This window comes from Salvia splendens, chromosome 6, assembly GCF_004379255.2.
Source record: "Salvia splendens isolate huo1 chromosome 6, SspV2, whole genome shotgun sequence".
Lineage (NCBI taxonomy): Eukaryota > Viridiplantae > Streptophyta > Magnoliopsida > Lamiales > Lamiaceae > Salvia > Salvia splendens.
In genome coordinates, this window is record NC_056037.1 from 34,735,468 (window position 1) to 34,753,823 (window position 18,356).

Genomic DNA, 18,356 nt, shown 5'->3' on the forward strand with positions numbered 1-18,356 from the left:
TTATAATTTATCTTCACAATATTCCTTATTTGTTCCACATAATCTATCGTCTCAACTCATAGTTTTGTTATTAATATAACACCTTTTTTTATTAACAGAATATCTACCTCACATTTTTGTTAAAAAAATCTATTCATATGTTAAAAAAATCTATTCATAAATGTTGAGTTATCTACCATATCAAACATGCATTTACACTATTAGTTACATAGATGGAAAACTTTCGTGAATTGAAATCTTAAACTCGTGAGATATTAAATACTATGATTATACAGCCATACCAATACACTTGTGGAGAAGCCTTTGGGAGATTATTATTTTTCTTAAATTTATAAATATTTGCCCACGTTTTTAGGGCACTCATTTTGTCCTATAAAATGAATCCTTTATTCTTTTCCGAATCATACCCTCATAATTTCGTTATTTGAGTTATAGTGAAATTGTTATTTTACTAAAATAATATTGTATCCTTTCGTTTTGAAATGTCATATTTTGATTCACATGAATTTTAAGAAATGTATAAAAGTGGATAGAAAAATAGTAGTAATTGTTTAGATTCATAATAAAATATACAACATAGAATGTAAATAGTAAAATGACAAATCCATTTTTAAAAATAATAAAAATAAAATAAATTATTTAACAGTAATAAATATTTTAAAATGTTAAATTCGGAATATTTAACTACATGCGTAGTGAAAAATACAATCAATGTAACAACATACCGAGTTTGATGTAATGATAACAAGAGAAAATGCTTATTTCCCTACTAAACAATACCTTGTTTTCATTATTAAGATTGCAAGTGTATAACAAAGTAAATTAAAATCATATAAAAACTAAATCAGTTTTATTCCTAAGTAATAGTGGCAGTTCAAATAAATTTTCAGCAGATATTGACATTATTTGAATGCTTTTTTATGTTTTTCAAACTGTTTTATTCCCTCAAACATAGTTGACCTTTGTTTCGTATGTACTATCCAATATTAAAATATTAGTTATCCAAGTTTTGATATGAATAAAAAAAGGAGAAGTTTCTTAGTAATATCCACGTTTTGGCCACTCCCACAATACATTCCATTTTACACAGATTTTCTTATTTCCTCTCTCTCTTCAAACATGCGTTAGAAAATAGAAAAGGAGTAGTAGTAAAAGATTCTGGAAAATAATCAACCAAACCAGTCCACCGCGTCTCTTTCACCAACCAGAGAGAGAGCTTCCATCCAACACTCCGAATCAATACACACACATTACCCTTTTATATTTACGCACAATTTTGCACCCACATTCCGCCCCAGCGCCAAGATGCTCACTTTCAACACCAAAGCTTCTTCTTTTCTCGCTCTAGCAGCGTTAATCCTCTTCTTCCTCACATTCTTCTCATCGCCTGGTACTTTTCTTCAACTGGGATTTTGTCAAAATTCACATTTTTTAGTAATCTGACAACCCTCATGATATGACTTGCAGCGGGTGCGGCAATCGGCGGCGGCGTCGTTGCGCGGCGCTCTGTGTTGGAAAATGAAACGGTTTTAGTGCTGGCGAAGGATAGAACGCGTAGAAAGGATCCGCTTGATAACCGTAAATACTATACAGGAGGCTGGAATATCACCAATAAACATTACTTTGCTGTAAGAATTTCTCTGATTTTGTTTTTCGAAATTTGTGTTTCTCGTTGCTTAAATTTTTTTTTTTTCGAATTTTGAGGCAATATAGTTATAAGGAAACGCTTCTCTTTTTTTTTTCTTTTTTTGTTTATGTTTTTTTTTCTGTGTTTGAAAGCTTTGGATATAATATTACTTTCTTGTATATGACTGTTTCATTAGGTTTTGTTGTTGCAATTAAAATTTATGTCAAATGGAGGAGGAGTGGTCCCTCGCTGACCAGCAACATCATGTAATCATGTTATTCATGCATAGCATTACTAGAGTTGACTAGCTACCATGGATTTTTGATCTTCTTTAACTTCATTTTTGGGGCTGGAGATTAGGGTCCTGTTTTCTGGATTGTTGCTTCTAAAATTGGGACTCATTTGTTTAAAGAAATTAATGTTTATTGCTTCATCATTGGAGATTTAAAAGGTTGTAATGGATAAAAGTTTGCTCAGAGCGATCAATTCTCAGTCTTTGAGATGAGATTGAGTTAGGCAGAAAATGCTGTGGTGGTTAAATATTGTTCATTTAGTTTGTCTCTTTGGATGAATAAGAGCATTTTCAAATGGACCCTAATTCTCTCTCTATTTTGGATTTTTTTTTGTTTTTTTCTTTTCCCTTTTGATGCAGTCTGTGCTTTATACTGGAACTCCTCTGTTTCTCGTTGCTGCATTCTGGTTTGTGCTATTCGGGATCTTCTTGCTGCTGGCTTGTATGTATGTCTGCTGCTGCAGACGTCGCAGTTATGGCTATTCACGCGCTGCCTATGCTCTCTCGCTCATTCTGTTGACCCTGTTCACAATTGCTGCAATGTAAGCCTGCTCCGTATGAAATTTTACATCATATATGCTCGAACTCTTCATGTTGAATCTCATTCCTATCTTTTTTTCGTGCATCAGAATTGGTGCTATTGTTCTATACACTGGCCAAGCGAAGTTTCACGATAGTACAAAAGATACATTAGAGTATGTGCTGGGACAAGCAGATTCCACTGTAGGAAATCTGAAAAGTTTTTCAAATTATCTCACGAATGCTAAGACGGTTGGAGTAGGTCAAGTTTTTCTTCCTAAAGATGTGCAGAGCAACATTGACAATGTCAACACGTTGGTCACCTCTGCTGCCGACACTCTTGAGAGTGCAACGAAGAATAATAAGGATGACATATTCAACTATTTAGATACTGTGTTAGTATCTTGAGCCTAATTGCTTTACTTGTTCATATTTTCCTCAATGTTGTGCATATCTTTTACCTTGGGCCTGTTTTACGACTTGCAGGGGGTTGATACTCATTATAGTAGCTGCTGTAATGCTTACCCTTGCTTTTCTTGGTTTCTGTAAGTATCTGATTCCTTCAATTTGTGATTCTTGAAATTAATGGTGCTTTTCTAAATAAATGAAGTTTGCTGCTGATATTAGCTTATTTGTGTTATCTGGTGCAGTGTTATCCGTTTCAGGCCTACAGTTTCTCGTCTACATGTGAGTGAAACTCAAGCATATGTCACACACATAAACCTCTTGTTATTTTCAGTTATACAGTACAATTTTAAAACCACCCTATGCTATTTTTTGTAGATTGGTCATCATCGGTTGGATCCTCGTTGCACTCACTTTCGTCTTGTGTGGCATATTCCTTGTTCTTCACAAGTGCGTGTCATCTTCTCCATCTTTTTATCATCAATAGAAAAGAATCTTTCCTTCTTTCCTGTTTGGAATGCTAACTAGGCATATTCCTTATCTTTTAGTGTGATGGGTGATACGTGTGTGGCCATGAACGAATGGGTCGTTAACCCAACGGCTCACACTGCATTGGACAAAATTATCCCATGCGTGGACACAGCCACCGCTGAAGAAGCACGCTCGCAAAGCAAAGAAGTGACCTTCCAAGTCGTTCAACTTGTGAATGGGTTCATCGCTAATGTATCCAATGTCAACCTACCTCCTATCGCTGGACCTTTGTCGTACAACCAATCTGGCCCATTGGTGCCTCTTCTGTGCAATCCGTATAATCCTGACGAGACAGACCGCAAAGCATGCATTCCGGGTGAAGTTGGCTTCACAAATGCAACACAGGTGAACTGCTCATCCTTTTCCTAAGATCAACTAGTAAGGTTGAGTCAGGTTTACGAATTGGGTTATACTATGATACAGGTTTGGAAGAATTACGAATGCCAAGTTGCAAACAACAAATGCACGACAGTGGGGCGGCTAATGCCAAGTATGTATGATCAGATGAGTGCAGCTGTGAATGTGAGCTACGGGCTGTACCATTACGGGCCGTTCCTGACCGACCTAGTGGACTGCACGTTTGTACGAGACACCTTTGCCACGATACACAAGGATCACTGCCCAGACTTGAGACTCTACAGCAAGTTGGTGTACATTGGTCTGGTGAAGGTCTCTGCTGCAGTCATGTTCTCTCTCGTATTTTGGATGGTCTATGCACGAGAGAGGCGTCATCGCAAGTATACGAGGCTCGCAGACGCTGCTGCATCAGCTCAAGCCTCTTATGGAACCAAATAGCCCTGAGATGATCAGGATTGGCATGATAGCAGATTTGCATTATTCAATGTACATTGGTTTTGGCCTGTATTTAAGTATAAATTTTTAGTGAGTTTTATTGTTTTTATTAATTAAAAGAGAAGATTTACTATTGGTTAAGAATGAATACTTGTGATTACTCCTTTTTTAATTTAATGAGGTTTTGTTGCAGTAATTATATATGGTGAATGATCAATAAAAACTCAATGAGTTACAAGAGCGTCACCAATGTTTGCAAATCTCAATTTCCTATTCTGGATTTTCTTTTTCTTTTTTTAAAGTAACAGCTTTATCAACTATAAACACAGAAGAACACATTCCACACATACAGTTGCACACATTCACCTATTTTCTTGTGGAGAAGAATGTTGACAGAAGAGTTGCCTGAACTTCTCATAAGCTACTCACTGTTTAGTCAATTATCACTTTTTTATTCTTATTTTTTAACACAATTGGAATAGTACGACTGTATTTGGGATTGAATCTGTACCTCTAATCAATTATCATTTCTGCAATCCCTTTTCACCCTCTGATTTCCTCGCAATTTTTAGACAAAGAAAAATTGGAAAGAATCAATTTTTATGAGCTGAGCATAGGAGGAAAGTTCAGAGAGAGATGATGAAGATAAGGTAGATTATGATTTTGCTCATTGAGGGTTGAAGGAAAACAAACAAACCCTACTATAACAGAAGAAATGGAATAGGACTCTTGCATTTAGTACTTACACAAATTTACATTTTGGCTATGTTTACTACATGGAATGTCAGTGGCTAGCTAAGAATACTAAATTATGCTTAACAGAAAGCCTCGTACTATTGAATTATCAATGAAATATTTGCTAATCGATTAAACTGTATCATATGAAAAGAATAATATTCAATCACTCGTGGAAGATACTAAAAGCAAAATCTTTAACAGCATCACAAGCCTTAGGTGGAAAAAAGTTAAAAATAATAAGCAGCACCCAAAAATTACTCATGGAAACCAAACCATACAAGCACAGATTTTCTAACAGTAATAATATATGCAGTACTAAACCAACACAATTACCTGATTAGCAAACCCCCAAAACAGAACTGAGACAACCACACTTCCCTAAAGCTCAGCCATAACATAGAACAAACAGCAACTCCATAGCCTTTTCTAACAAAACTAACATCTTTATCAACTACTCAAAATTTCCTCAACTACAGCTATTGATTGTCAAACAGCTTGCATTTCTGCAATCCCTTTCCCCCTCTGATTTTTCTCACAGATTTTAGGCAAAGACAAATTGGTAAGATTCAATTTTTATGAGAACTAAGCAGAGGAAGAAAGTTGACAGAGAGATAATAAAGATAAGGTGGATTATGATTTTGCTCAGTGAGGATTGAAGGGAGATCAACAAACAGAAAGAAATAGGATTCTTGAATTTATATTTAAACAAATTCACCAATTAAGGCTATATTTACCAAACTAACTAGCTAAGCAACTACACTAGCACCACTATTTATATAGTACTCCCCAACCCCAACTAAGAGAGATAGTTTGTCCATGTATTGAGTAGGACTCAGTCCATCAGCCAACCAAGCATGATTCAAAGCAGATTGTGATGTGATTCTCTTAGTTGGATCACAAGTCAGCAGCCCCTTTAGGAGATCAAATCCAGCTTCAGAGAGCATGTTCTTTGCAGATGAAATTGTAGCATCATCATTCTTGTTATCTGGATGACCAAGAATGCAATATATCTCGTGCAGCTGATCTTCCTTGGATTTCCCTCTAAAGAGCACTTTCCTCAACAACAACTCCGCCATTACACATCCCACCGCCCACATATCCACCGCACACGAATAGCTCTTCTCTCCAAGAAGCAGCTCCGGCGCCATGTACCACAATGTCCCCACAGTGGGCCCCCATTCCTCCCCAATCCTCATCGACAACCCGAAGTCACATATCTTCAACTCACCCCCTCTGTTGACAAGGATGTTGGAGGGCTTGAGATCCCTATGCACAACCCGGTGTTGGTGGAGAAAGTAGACGCCTTGGATCAACTGCTTCATCAACATCTTGACTTGAGGAGTTGGGATGACCTCTTCCGCCATGTATCCTCTCAAATCAAAGTCCATATGCTCCATCACCAAGTAAAGGCCCCCAGAAGCATCCTCTGCCACTTCCTTGAATCCCACGATGGAGGGATGTTTGCCGCCGAGAGATTGAAGGATGTCGATCTCAGACGGACCACTACAACTAAACTGCTTCTTCATAGCCCATATGTCGCCAGTATGCTTGTGTTGAACTTTGTAGACAACACCATAGGAGCCCGAACTGATCTTCCCCAAACAATGGTAGCCATCGACAATTGGATAATCAGGAAGCCGTCTCTTTTTGTTGCTGAATTCTTCCTCTGAACTAGAACATTGCAGCCTCCGCTTCTTCCCATTGTGGGAGCACATGGTTTCAGGCCAAACGCTAATTGTTTTCTTGATGACAATGCCTTTGGGGGCCTTGGATTTGCAAGCGGTCTTTCTTCCGCGGAAAAGGGGGAACCAATCATCGGTGTTGGTGTTGTTTCGGACATGAGCAGCCATTGATTTTTCAAGAAGCTCTGTTCCATAAACAAACGCGAGAAGGTGAAATCAGAAATCTTGATTTTTCAAGTCTGAACAAATGCGCGCGCGCGAGAGAGAGAGATCAGATATCTTAAAAGTTGCTTGAGTTTCAAGTCTGAGTTTTGGATGAAATATATAGACATAGAGCAAGGAAAGTCGAGATTTTATTTTTGAAAGCGTGTCATTCCAACGTAAACAAGGATTGTGTTTTCTATTTTTGGAAAGAGTTTCCAACTTCCAACTAAACAAATATTTTTATCAATTTTTACTTACCTTACTTATATTTCAATTAGATTTAGTATTATGCGATATGCCCTTTGGCTCGGATTGTAATTCTATTTGAACCGATTGAATATCACCACTCTTGTTAAAAGAATCACATAAAAAATTTTACACACTGGTATTTAACTGGAATAAGTTTTTTTTTCTTTTTCTTTAAACTATTAAATATGAGGATAAATGAATTATTCGATTTATTTTTCTTTATATTTAAAAAATAACTAAAATGTTCTTTTATTGGAAAATTTTCTTGTATCACACCAAATATTGTTAATTTTTAATTTCACAAGTGTAGTATTATATTATTGATTTCTAATAGTTAGTTTTGCAAGTATTATTATGGTACATATTGGTAGAGATTATAAAATGAAAATTTGTTTATTTTAAAATCAACAAAAAAATATTGGGCACATGATAGAGGTGTGGAGAGACAACCCCCTCTGTCCCTCAATTGTGTGACACACGGGAGGATAGGACGCTTATGTATATCCCCGCCTCGTGAGGCTCCTTCCATTACTTATGATCTTATAAAGTATTGAGCCCCTTTTCGTAGGACATTTGGGTCCACGTTCACCGCACCAAATTGATAATCATATAAGATAGGAAGCCTAACTTTAACCCTAAACCATGGTCCAAGATAGAAGATTGACTCTCTCTTATATATTATTCTATACTTCCATGTGAAACCGATGTGGGATCGTATCAGAGCACTTAATTATCCTTAGCCAGCTGGTCGGCATATTGTTGGATGGTCACATTAACGTTGATGCCGCCAATAGCCTCGACAACTCTATCTAGAGACGGGTTAGGTAGGGGCGGCACATCACTCACAATCGCAATATCCTTTTCATTCACTTTTTTTCTTTTGTGTTTTACCTTCTATCGGACAACTCTGAGTGCTGAGTATTGGGTGATGACTTGAAGTTGTCAGGATCCTGCTCCATCATTTTACAATCAAACGGAAAATTAACAAAAAATCAAATTAATTTAATTATCTTCATATCACTTGCATATTTTTAAAATCACACAGAAATTAGCCACATAGTTATATGAAGAATTAGGATTTGATTTATTGAAATTTGATGGCAATGTATGGTGATGATAGGATCGAAATCACTGCTCACCAGATTCACGTACAACATTAAAGTTGCGTTTATGTCAACATTATGGACTATCCGACTATGGTATTAGTTTAGTTCATTTGATTGACCAATTCTTTTAGGAGTATTATACATTTCCTTTGTAAGCCTTGTTTAATTATATTTTTCATTCTCAACTTTATTTGGTGTGTGATAAAATTAGAATAAAATTAGTTTGAATATTAGACAAGTACATGGTTCATTTTTATATTTCCCTCTGCTTGATCATCGTCCCTATATATCAACCTTGACTTTTTATATGTAGCTCTTGTTAATGTTATTCATTTTATGGAATTTGTGGAAGACACTGTTCAAATATTGTATTTTATCATGTCTGAAATGTTAGATATGATTGTCACGACGACGTTTACTATTACGAATAAGTCTATGTACATATATTATCATGGATTAATCTATCATAGACTTTAAAATTATCATAGATTAATCTGTATTTTACAAAATTGATTCGAAATTTGGGATATATATGCAATTATGCATGCCCAGCGGCTTGATGATTTCGATAATTTGAGCTAATACTTTTGGTTTCCATTGAGCGTTACATATTAATTACGGAGTATTTTTTTAATAAGCACATAATATTTTTTGGGGGGTCAATTAGGCCATCCACTACGCTGTCATTATACCGTCCCTTAAACTACTATTTGAGGGCTCCACTGTCCTTTTTTACTCCATCCCTTAACTAAGGGACGGAACCTGCAACCCTCCGTCCCTTATCTGTCCCTTAACCGTCCCTTAAATTACTATTCATTCAATTTCATTTTTTTTATTTCCAACCAAATTCAATTAATAAAAACACACTTCATTAAATAAAATAAACTTACAACATAAAATTCGTAAAAAAACATAATTTAATAATTTCCTAAAAAATAAAAATACATAATTTAATAATTTCCTCCGCTAAAGTTTGCCCAAATGTGCTCAATTAGATCCTCTTGGAGTTGGGTGTGGGCGCTAGAGTCGCGTGTCCTTGCACGAATAGATAACCGGTCTTGTATAGACGGATGCGCTCCACTTCGAGGCTGACTACTTGCGGTTGAGCTTCCGGGGGATTCGAGGTCGAACCAATTTCCCGCCTCGGGTCCTTCGTCTTGGACAATCATGTTGTGCAAGATTATGCACGTATACATGATGTCGACCATGCTCTCCATGAACCACGAACGAGCCGGGGCTTTGATAATGTTGAAGCGCGCTTGGAGAACCCCGAACGCCCTCTCCACATCCTTGCGAGCAGCCTCCTGCTTCTGCGCAAAAAGAGCCTGCTTTGGGTTCGCAGGCCTGCTGCACGTCTTCACGATGGTCGGCCACTTCGGGTAGATGTTGTCGGCGAGATAGTACCCCATTTTATACAGCCGGTTGTTGGCGACGAAGTTGATGGCCGGCGCTTTACCATCCAAAACTTCGGTAAAAAGGTCGGACTGGTGGAGCACGTTTACGTCATTGTTCGACCCGGGGACCCCGAAGTACGCGTGCCAGATCCAAAGCCGGTAGTCGGCAACGGCCTCGAGTACAACGATTGGGTGGGTGCCTTTGTGGCCGCTCGTATAGGACCCCCTCCACGCCACCGGACAATTCTTCCATTGCCAGTGCATGCAATCGACACTGCCAAGCATCCCGGGGAATCCGTGCACTTGTTCGTGCAAGTCGAGGAGGAACTGACAATCGGTCGTGCTTGGCCTCCGGAGAAATTCGTCGGTGAAGGCTGCCCGGACGCCTTTGCAGAATTTGAGTAAGCGCGTGCGCCCAGTGGTGTCTCCGATGTGGAGGTATTCGTCGAATATGTCGGCCGTTTGTCCAGTCGCAAGCTGACGGATTGCTGCAGTACATTTCTGCAGCGTCGTGTGGCTGGGACGGCCGACCGCGTCGAACCCTTCTCGGAAGAACTCTTCCCGGGCCGCCAAAGTTTTCGCGATGTGGAGAAATAGCGGTTTCCCCATGCGGAAACGGCGACGGAAGTAGGTATCTCCCCAAACCGGGTTATCGCAGAAGTAGTCGCGTACTAACCTTGCGGCGGCTTCCTCCTGGTTACGATGGATGTACGTCCGGGAGCGTCGTTGGGGCGGCGCGGCTTCCCCCGCCTCCCGGCGTCGATCTTCTTCAAGTGATTGTTCCATTATTTGACGCATTTGCTCAAAAGGATCCATTAGTTTGAGTTGATTTGAGATGGAAATTGGAGTGGATATAGAGAGGATTTGAGAGGAATAGATGTGTGTTTGTGTGTGAAATGACTATGAAATATGAGTATTTATAGAGTAAAGAAATTTAAAAAAATTAAAAACAAATTGAAAAACGGCTAAAAACGGTAACATTACCGTTTGAATTTTTTTAATATTTAAATTAGCTTTTTTTTTAAAAAATGAATTATTGCTTCAGCGTGACGAAACCCACTCGCGGGCCAGCGAGTGGGCGTCACGCATGGCCTGAGAGCTCGCCACGTCGCCTCGGCGCGTGGCGAGACGTCGCGTCCTGCGTCGCGGCGTGACGGGTCTCGGGACGGTACGGGGACGGAACGACCTGCTGCAACGCGTCCCTCCGTGACGGAACGCGGGACGATGACGGGACGCGTAGTTGATGCTCTTAGCAACGGGGTTTCTAGAAACTTATGAAGTACTATGAATTGAATCAATACATATGAATTGAATCAATACATATGAATTGAATCAATACATAAAAATGGAGTTGAAGTGAAGAATAAAAAGATAAAGGTTTTTGAACAGAAAAAGAAATGTAAGTGTTACTTAAAATAATTCATATACGGAGTATATTAATTCACCTCTCCCTTTCTTTGATTCTTTGACTTCTTGAATTTTTCATTAATTAATTTTTTTCGTTGGTGGTCCATTCCACCAACTATCTCTACTAAGAATATGATAACATTATCAATGATACCCTGAAGCTTAAAATAATAAAATCCTGTTTAGTTAACTAAGAATACACTAATTTAAAAATTGTATGGTTATAGCTTAGTGTTGCAAATATTATTTGCATGTATATTGGATTTAATCATATTCGATTGGTCTTCACTAAGATTTGGTGTACTAACTAAAGGTATGAATTATATGAAAATTCCGTCGATCTTCTTCTACTTATGCACTCCCTATGTAGATTTTGTGTAACATTTTGAGAAAATTATTGCTAACCCGTATAGTATACGTTATAGAAATCAAAATTTTATACGTTATAGTATAAATTTGGTTGCGTTTTGTGACGACAAAAAATGTCCGTTACCGCGAGTACTGTTATGGAAGCATGACATTAGTTAATAAAAGGAGTGATGCTAAATGGCCATAGCCGGCCATAAAGAGTTAATTTAGTCCATTTACATGTATAAAAAAATTAGAATTACCGATATAAACTTATATGTGTGTGAATAGACTTGTGAGTTGATACTTATCTTTGAATTTCATTACGTAAAACACATTAATATCACGAATTACTATATACGTTGAGCAACAATCAATAAATGACAGTAGTAATAAGTTGAGCAAAAACTACGAAAGAGCAACACTAACATGTTGAGCAACATATAATGAAGATGATATAAAAGTAAAATCAAGTAGTATTAAACCAAAAATTTTAAAAAAAATCAATTTTTTTTTTATTTAATTAATTTATGGCTGGCCATAACGTGGCCGCATAGCATTATTTTAATAAAAGTGAGACTAATTACTGGAATAGTAGTAATTGTTAAGTTTAATACGGGCGACTTAATTAATCTGCGTAACACTCACGCCTATTCTTCCTACTTTTTTAATGCCTAATAATTGCTTTACCTTTCATTTAATTTTTTGAGTTGTGGACCAATTTCGTAATTCAAAAATTATTTTATGACTTCTTTTATGAAATTCGACATTGAGTGTCTCTAGTAAAAGTGTCAAAGTTGGTTTTGCTCAAACCAATAATAATTTATTTATCATAATTATTATGTAGTCCACTGATTAAGTCTTGTAGATAGAATAAATTTGAGAATCAATTAACTTCTTGTTTTTTAAAATCAAAGACCCCAGAGTGGGCGGGGGTTTAGGCAGACCTCTAACCCGTGAATAAAATTAAAATATAATGTTTCAAAACATAATCTCAGCTCAAAAGTGACTAGGATCCAAAGCAAAAATATGAAGAGACAAAATGACGGCCCACAACTTGGATACCTCCACACTATCAAGACTAAACTAGGACCAGAATGAACTAAGTGGAATAGAAATGTAAAATAACAAGAGCAATTAACTTGATATTGCCGTATCTGCTAATGTATTCCATGGAGTAATAAACAAAGACAATAAATTATTAGGCATTATTGTTAGTTTGTTACACTTCCAATCTAATGGAGAATTCAAATCATTTAAGCACTTTTATTATTAATGTATTGAGCGCTTCAAGTTTTACTTTTAGTTTTTGTATGCCTTGCAATTATTTATGATTACTCCAATCGTGACATAACATGATCATATCATATTTGTGATTATCTTGTCTCTTGACCATATCTATCGTTAATTCATCCCTAAAATTAACTTTACTCAAACTCATGAAAAGAAAACTTGTACATTAAAATCAACAAAGCCAAATCAACTTTATAACTACAATATAACAATAAGACTATATAACACAGCATTTTTTTTGTTGGTGCTTATGATCATGATTTCATTGACTTTGATCAACTTTCATACAACTAATCGTCTAATCCCATTATATTATTAATATTGTTTAACATAATATATAGAGTAATAGAATACTTAAAATACCGAAAATTAGGAAACATAATATATTAAATCTTCTTCTATTATTCAAAAGGTAATAGAATACTTATAATACCAAAAATTAGGAAACATAATTTATGACTCCATGCGGTTTCCTTCCATATCTACATAAACATAAATACAAAATTCATAATAGTTATTATTATAGTAATAAATATAATACCATATTATTACCAATTTAAATCTGCAATAAATTTCCAAAAGTATTACTCCAAAATCCAAATACTAACCACAAATAACCGCAACCAACAGCTGGTTTTTAATTACCCAAAACACCCCTATACTTTTATTTAATTAGTGAACTACCACCGTCCGATTTCCTATATAAACCTGGCATCACTTTTCATTAGGTTTGCCGAATTAGATAGCAAATCGGCCCTTCTAAACTCACTTTCCCCATCTTTTCTACTTTTTCCAGAATTAAAAAAACAACTATTTGCACACCAAAGTACAACCAATGGAAGCGTCTTCGAGAAACAGATCCTCGCATGGTACAACCTTCCACAGCCACTTCCCGCGCTCGCTCTCGCCGTCCGGCCGATTCTGCGCCTCCTCCATCTCATCGTCCGCCGCGACATTCTCCGCCCGCTCTGATCCCCGGCTACGATCCGACTCGCTCCTTGGCCGATCCACCAGCCCTACCCGCGTCAGCCTCGGCAGATCCGTTTCGCCGTCGTCATCTGTCCGATTCTCCGCATCTCAGAGGCGTCCGATCGCTTCTCATCACCAGAAGCATAGCCAACGCTCGCTGCCGAAGAAGACGTGTATGTGCTCCCCTACGACGCACCCTGGCTCCTTCCGGTGCAGCCTGCACAAAAACAGCATTGTCACCGGCTACGGCGGGAGCCAGGCGTCGCCGTCCTCGTCGTATCGGTCCAGCCACCAATTGAATATGCGTCGCTCAGCGATGACGAATTCGCTTGTGCGAATTGGCACGGTGGAGGGGGATTTGGTGAGGAGAGCATTGGCTGCGCTGATTCGTCCGTCGTCGCACAGCTTGCGCCGCCGGCACGACTTCCAGCCTCGGCCCAGCCGGCTCTCCGTCATGTCGAAAGCCGATGGCTTATAATAGGGGAAAATTTATATCTGGCGGTTTTTTTTGTACAGGATAACAGGACAGACTGGGTGAGTGACGCGCTGAGTGAACTCAGTCGGATTAGCCGTGCTTTCGTGGCTGTGGAAATTTTGAATTTAAAAAGAACTCGGAGCGGTTTTCGATTTTTTTTAAAATTTTTTAAATTTTATTGAAGTAGCAATCATGTAGTTGGAGACTTGGAGCTGCAGCGATTTTTGGAAAACTTATAATAGAGAAATATATTGAAATTTAAGTTAAATTTTCATGTTCCGCTTAAAAAGGATTATTTTATATACGGTAAAGGGGTTTTGTGAATTTATGGTTTTTATTTTTAGTAAATTATGAACTTTTGATTTTTCTTCTGTAGTCAAGTTAGCAGTAATATATTGTCTAGGCTGAAGAGGTTGAGGAATGAATTGAGATTTGAGAAGTGACAGAAATCTATGATCCTGATTTACTAACGAAAAATTGAATAAAATGATTATATGAATAAGAAAAACAATATTGAATCCTCTTAACAGACTACTGCGTACCCTGATTTAACTCCATCACATGATGTCGGGCCGGAGTGTGGGGGTCGCCAAGGCGCCACAATCGCCTTTTTTGCTGCAGTGAATAGGAAAAACAATATTGAAACCAAAAGGTGTAAATACATTTATTTTAATGCCTCAAATTCTCATTAATGACAGTCGAATTTATGGAAATTGATAATTTGCGGGTTCGGAAAATGAGAGTATTTGCGATATAAGTTAAGGTCAACTACATCTTTTTTGAAATTATGCATTTAGTTAGTTTACTATTAAGCATTAATTGATTAATGACTAATTCTTTATTTATTTTGAAAAATTGGAGTTTTGCTCTTAATAACATTTTTTTTCCTTATTCAACAATAGAAAGTAAACGCCCCAGAATCAATATTGCGTCGCGAATAATGACAAAATAATTTAATGGAGTGCGTGAAAAACAAATTAAATTGACATATACGCCACTATTGTTCTAACAAATTTTAAAATTGATTGCTGCTTCAAAGGTATCTTTCACTGTACTTTTTTTGTTTGTTAATCTAAATTTGTTGAAAGGTTGGTTCGAACATTTTTTTTTCTTTATTTTTGTTGACAAATTAGAGAAACACGAGATGTTGTTATTGTTGATTATATGGAGTACGAATAGATCAACTATGTACATAGGTGAGTGACTTTTCTTGGATGAATAGAGTATTATTCATATGTGAACGAGTGCGCACCCTTTTTTCAACATTTTCGAAAATTTCAAGTCAAACGTTGGATTTATTCTTGTGTCATGTACATTAATTTTATATCTCGTGAATTAGAATATTCCTCAGGATATTTAAATTTTAATCAAGGTAATTAAGTGTTAATTAAAGCAATTAGTTTTTTTCGGTATATTGATACTCCCTTCATTCCATAGTAGTGGACGCATTTCTTTCTACATAAATTAAGAAAAAATATGTTAAGTGAGTAAAGTAAAGAATGAATCAAATAGAAAATTAATAAGGGAGAGAGATGAAGAGAGAATAATATAAGAGGGAGTAAAGTAAGTGAGAAGAAATGTGTTAGACTTTTATTAAAAGATAATGGAACATACTCTTAGCTCACGAATCAATCTCTTCAATGTTAGTTGTCTTTTTCAGTGCAAATTCGTTTAAATACATAAACAAGAATCACATTTCAAAAGATAATGCACTAATTACTTATTTCGAATATGGATTGCACGATTACATTTTTCATCAAGTGCACTTAAAAGCCTAGAAAATCCATAATTTTTGTTTAAACATGCATTTCTCGACTAAAGTCGATATCTAATGCATCTTAAACCTGAAAATTAATGTTCGTCAATTCGAGTAATAAAGCAAGTCGCCTTCGGAGACTAATATTCTGGCAAATGTGTACACTAGAATATTACTCTATCCTTAGTCCTTACTATAAAGTTTGTTATTTGTTTCTACTAGTATTACACCCGTGCGATGCACAGATTAAGAAATTTTTAAATATTGATTTTAGATTGTAAATTAATTAAATTGATTTTAGATTGTAAATTAATTAAATGAAATTAAAAACAATACCATTATATAAAATTGTAAACAAAATAACTATGAATTATACAACTAAAACATACCATAAGCTTGAAATAATTAATAACAAATTATAAAAATTTGGAGAGCGCTGATTCACAATACATGAATAGTGACATTTAAAACATCATTTGATTAAGCTCTAAGAAGAAAAAATGAATCCACTTACATCACCTATAACAAAAGATTCTAATTATAAAAGCTACAAAATTGTTCTCGCCCCAAATAAACCCTAAAAAAAGACTCAGGTGCCCTATCAGAATTGCCATAAAAATTGGCCGAAGGCAAATGAGAAACATAAACAAAAATCTTTTCATCACAAACGTAACTCACCTTCACTTCCAATTTCTACATATGATCATCATACATAATCAATTTCAACCGAAAATAACAAAAGAATTCTCTATAAAAGACTACCCTATAAACTCCAATGTACATAAGAACTTTATCAAAATCGACGACATCTCTTGATACAAACCAAACAAGATAACTCATCCCAAAAGACTAGTCTGTTAGGAGAGAGAGCCCATTTAGTCTATATACCCCACATCAGTTGTTCTCACAACCGATGTGGGAATTGAGTCCGTAACATTCGACCCTTCTTTAAGGGCCAACGTCCTCGTTGGTCACGGCTGGTTCTTTGCCAGGCCACCACTCCGTGGGCCACCACTCCGAGTTCTCGTTGGTCACGGTCACGTTGGTCACGGCGGATTCTTTGTCCGGCCACCACTCCGTGGGTCACCACTCCGAGCGGCTCCAAAAACACTCGTTGGTCACGGCGAGTTCGTTGCCCGGCCACCACTCCGAGCCGTTTGGGCTGTCAATTAGAGAGCCAATTGATACAGACCAAACAAGAGAACTCATCCCAAAAGACTAGTCTGTTAGGAGAGAGAGCTCATTTAGTCTATATACCCCACATCAGTTGTTCTCACAACCGATGTGAGAATTGAGTCCGTAACATCTCTCACTTATAGATCTTGCATCTATGTATTCATAATACTTAACGATATTTCTATTGCACACTTTCATTCTATGATAATATCACATATTTATAACAAAAAAATATAAAGATAGATTGATTCAAATTTATACTAAATTATTATTAATTCAGTTCTCTACCCTATTATCCAATTTAATGGGGACAATTATTGCAACCGTTTTCTTCCTTGGGCCATTTTAAACGTCTTTAAGCATTGAACTTTTTATATATGTATAGATAGTAAAACCTCCCACTCACTCCACTTAATTCCATATTTTTAGCTTTTAATCAAATGTTTAAATGACCTTTAATTATACATTTTTAATTTAATATTAATTTTTAAATTAAATGGCAATCTTGTAAATTTTTCCAAAATTCCCCTTTTATATATTGTATAGATTTTCATCCGCCTATAAATCTGTCATATTTCACTTTTACTATATTTGATATTAGATCTCATATTTCACTAACTCATTCACATTCAAATTTATTTCCATGAATATATTTGCTCAAAAGTCAAGAATGCCAATTTGTTCATCTAGAAGATTAGCGGTAGAGCGATTAATGTTTAAAACTACAAATCTCAAGTTAGAGTCCTTTGTGACGAAGCCTTTAGAATATTATTCATTTGCCAATATAAAATACTCCCTCCGTCCCGAGGAAGATGACCCGTTCCTTGGGTGGCACGGGTATTTATGCAGTTTTATTTTGTGTGTGAAATGGAGAGAATAAATTAAAAGAAAGGTAATAAAGTAGAGAGAAAGGTGTTTCCAACTTCAAAACTTTTACTACTATCTTTTTGCGCGTTCAATATCATTCTTCTCTAGGGCTTTGATTTCTTCTTCCAACATGGCTAGCTCAATGCATCATTCTTCTTAACTGATTCTCCGAATTAATCATTATTTTTTGAAGTTGTTGATTTGGAACATCACTGAATTAAGTGGTGGACCAAATGTATCGGCTTACCTAATCGATAAATTATTCTTAGGTTAAAAGAATCCTTCAAATTCAGTAGGAACAAATCTGGATTTCTCTCTAAACTAGTTTTTTTAGTTTTAGGCTTTTAATAAGTGTCCATGGATTGTTGTAAATCTTTTCTTGCAAAATGGTTGATTGCCAATTTCCTCTTATGGTTCTTTTTCGAACTTTTATTTGAAAAATGTGGGAACTCTAAGACGTTTCAAACTTGTATACTTTCAAATTGTGGGTACAAAAGTAGAAGAGAAGGAATGAGCAAAGAGTGAT

At 36.5% G+C, this 18,356-nt stretch overlaps 3 protein-coding genes across 3 annotated transcripts; 2 read left to right on the plus strand and 1 right to left on the minus strand.

The window, feature by feature from the left end:
- Window positions 1–1,072: 1,072 nt before the first annotated feature.
- LOC121809670 lies at window positions 1,073–4,307 on the plus strand. The gene is made up of 9 exons (XM_042210421.1): window positions 1,073–1,390; window positions 1,468–1,628; window positions 2,280–2,461; window positions 2,549–2,833; window positions 2,925–2,983; window positions 3,089–3,125; window positions 3,222–3,293; window positions 3,392–3,719; window positions 3,798–4,307. Exons 1-9 carry the CDS (start codon window positions 1,306–1,308, stop codon window positions 4,167–4,169), a joined length of 1,581 nt encoding a protein of 526 aa, XP_042066355.1. The 5' UTR covers window positions 1,073–1,305; the 3' UTR covers window positions 4,170–4,307.
- A 1,343-nt stretch (window positions 4,308–5,650) lies between these two features.
- LOC121809182 (cyclin-dependent kinase G-1-like) lies at window positions 5,651–6,754 on the minus strand. The gene has a single exon (XM_042209722.1). It carries the CDS (start codon window positions 6,752–6,754, stop codon window positions 5,651–5,653), a length of 1,104 nt encoding a protein of 367 aa, XP_042065656.1.
- Window positions 6,755–13,237: 6,483 nt separating this feature from the next.
- LOC121807073 lies at window positions 13,238–14,480 on the plus strand. The gene has a single exon (XM_042207264.1). The coding sequence runs from the start codon at window positions 13,423–13,425 to the stop codon at window positions 14,032–14,034; it is 612 nt and encodes a 203-aa protein (XP_042063198.1). The 5' UTR covers window positions 13,238–13,422; the 3' UTR covers window positions 14,035–14,480.
- Window positions 14,481–18,356: the final 3,876 nt, after the last annotated feature.

What these genes read in the sequence shown, in the direction of transcription:
- LOC121809670 (XM_042210421.1), top strand. Translation starts at nt 1,306, where the DNA reads ATGCTCACTTTCAACACCAAAGCTTCTTCTTTTCTCGCTCTAGCAGCG. An exon ending in CACATTCTTCTCATCGCCTG is followed by an intron (nt 1,391 to 1,467) that starts GTACTTTTCTTC and finishes TATGACTTGCAG; the next exon opens with CGGGTGCGGCAATCGGCGGC. An exon ending in CCTTGCTTTTCTTGGTTTCT is followed by an intron (nt 2,984 to 3,088) that starts GTAAGTATCTGA and finishes TATCTGGTGCAG; the next exon opens with TGTTATCCGTTTCAGGCCTA.
- LOC121809182 (XM_042209722.1), bottom strand. Translation starts at nt 6,754, where the DNA reads ATGGCTGCTCATGTCCGAAACAACACCAACACCGATGATTGGTTCCCC.
- LOC121807073 (XM_042207264.1), top strand. Translation starts at nt 13,423, where the DNA reads ATGGAAGCGTCTTCGAGAAACAGATCCTCGCATGGTACAACCTTCCAC.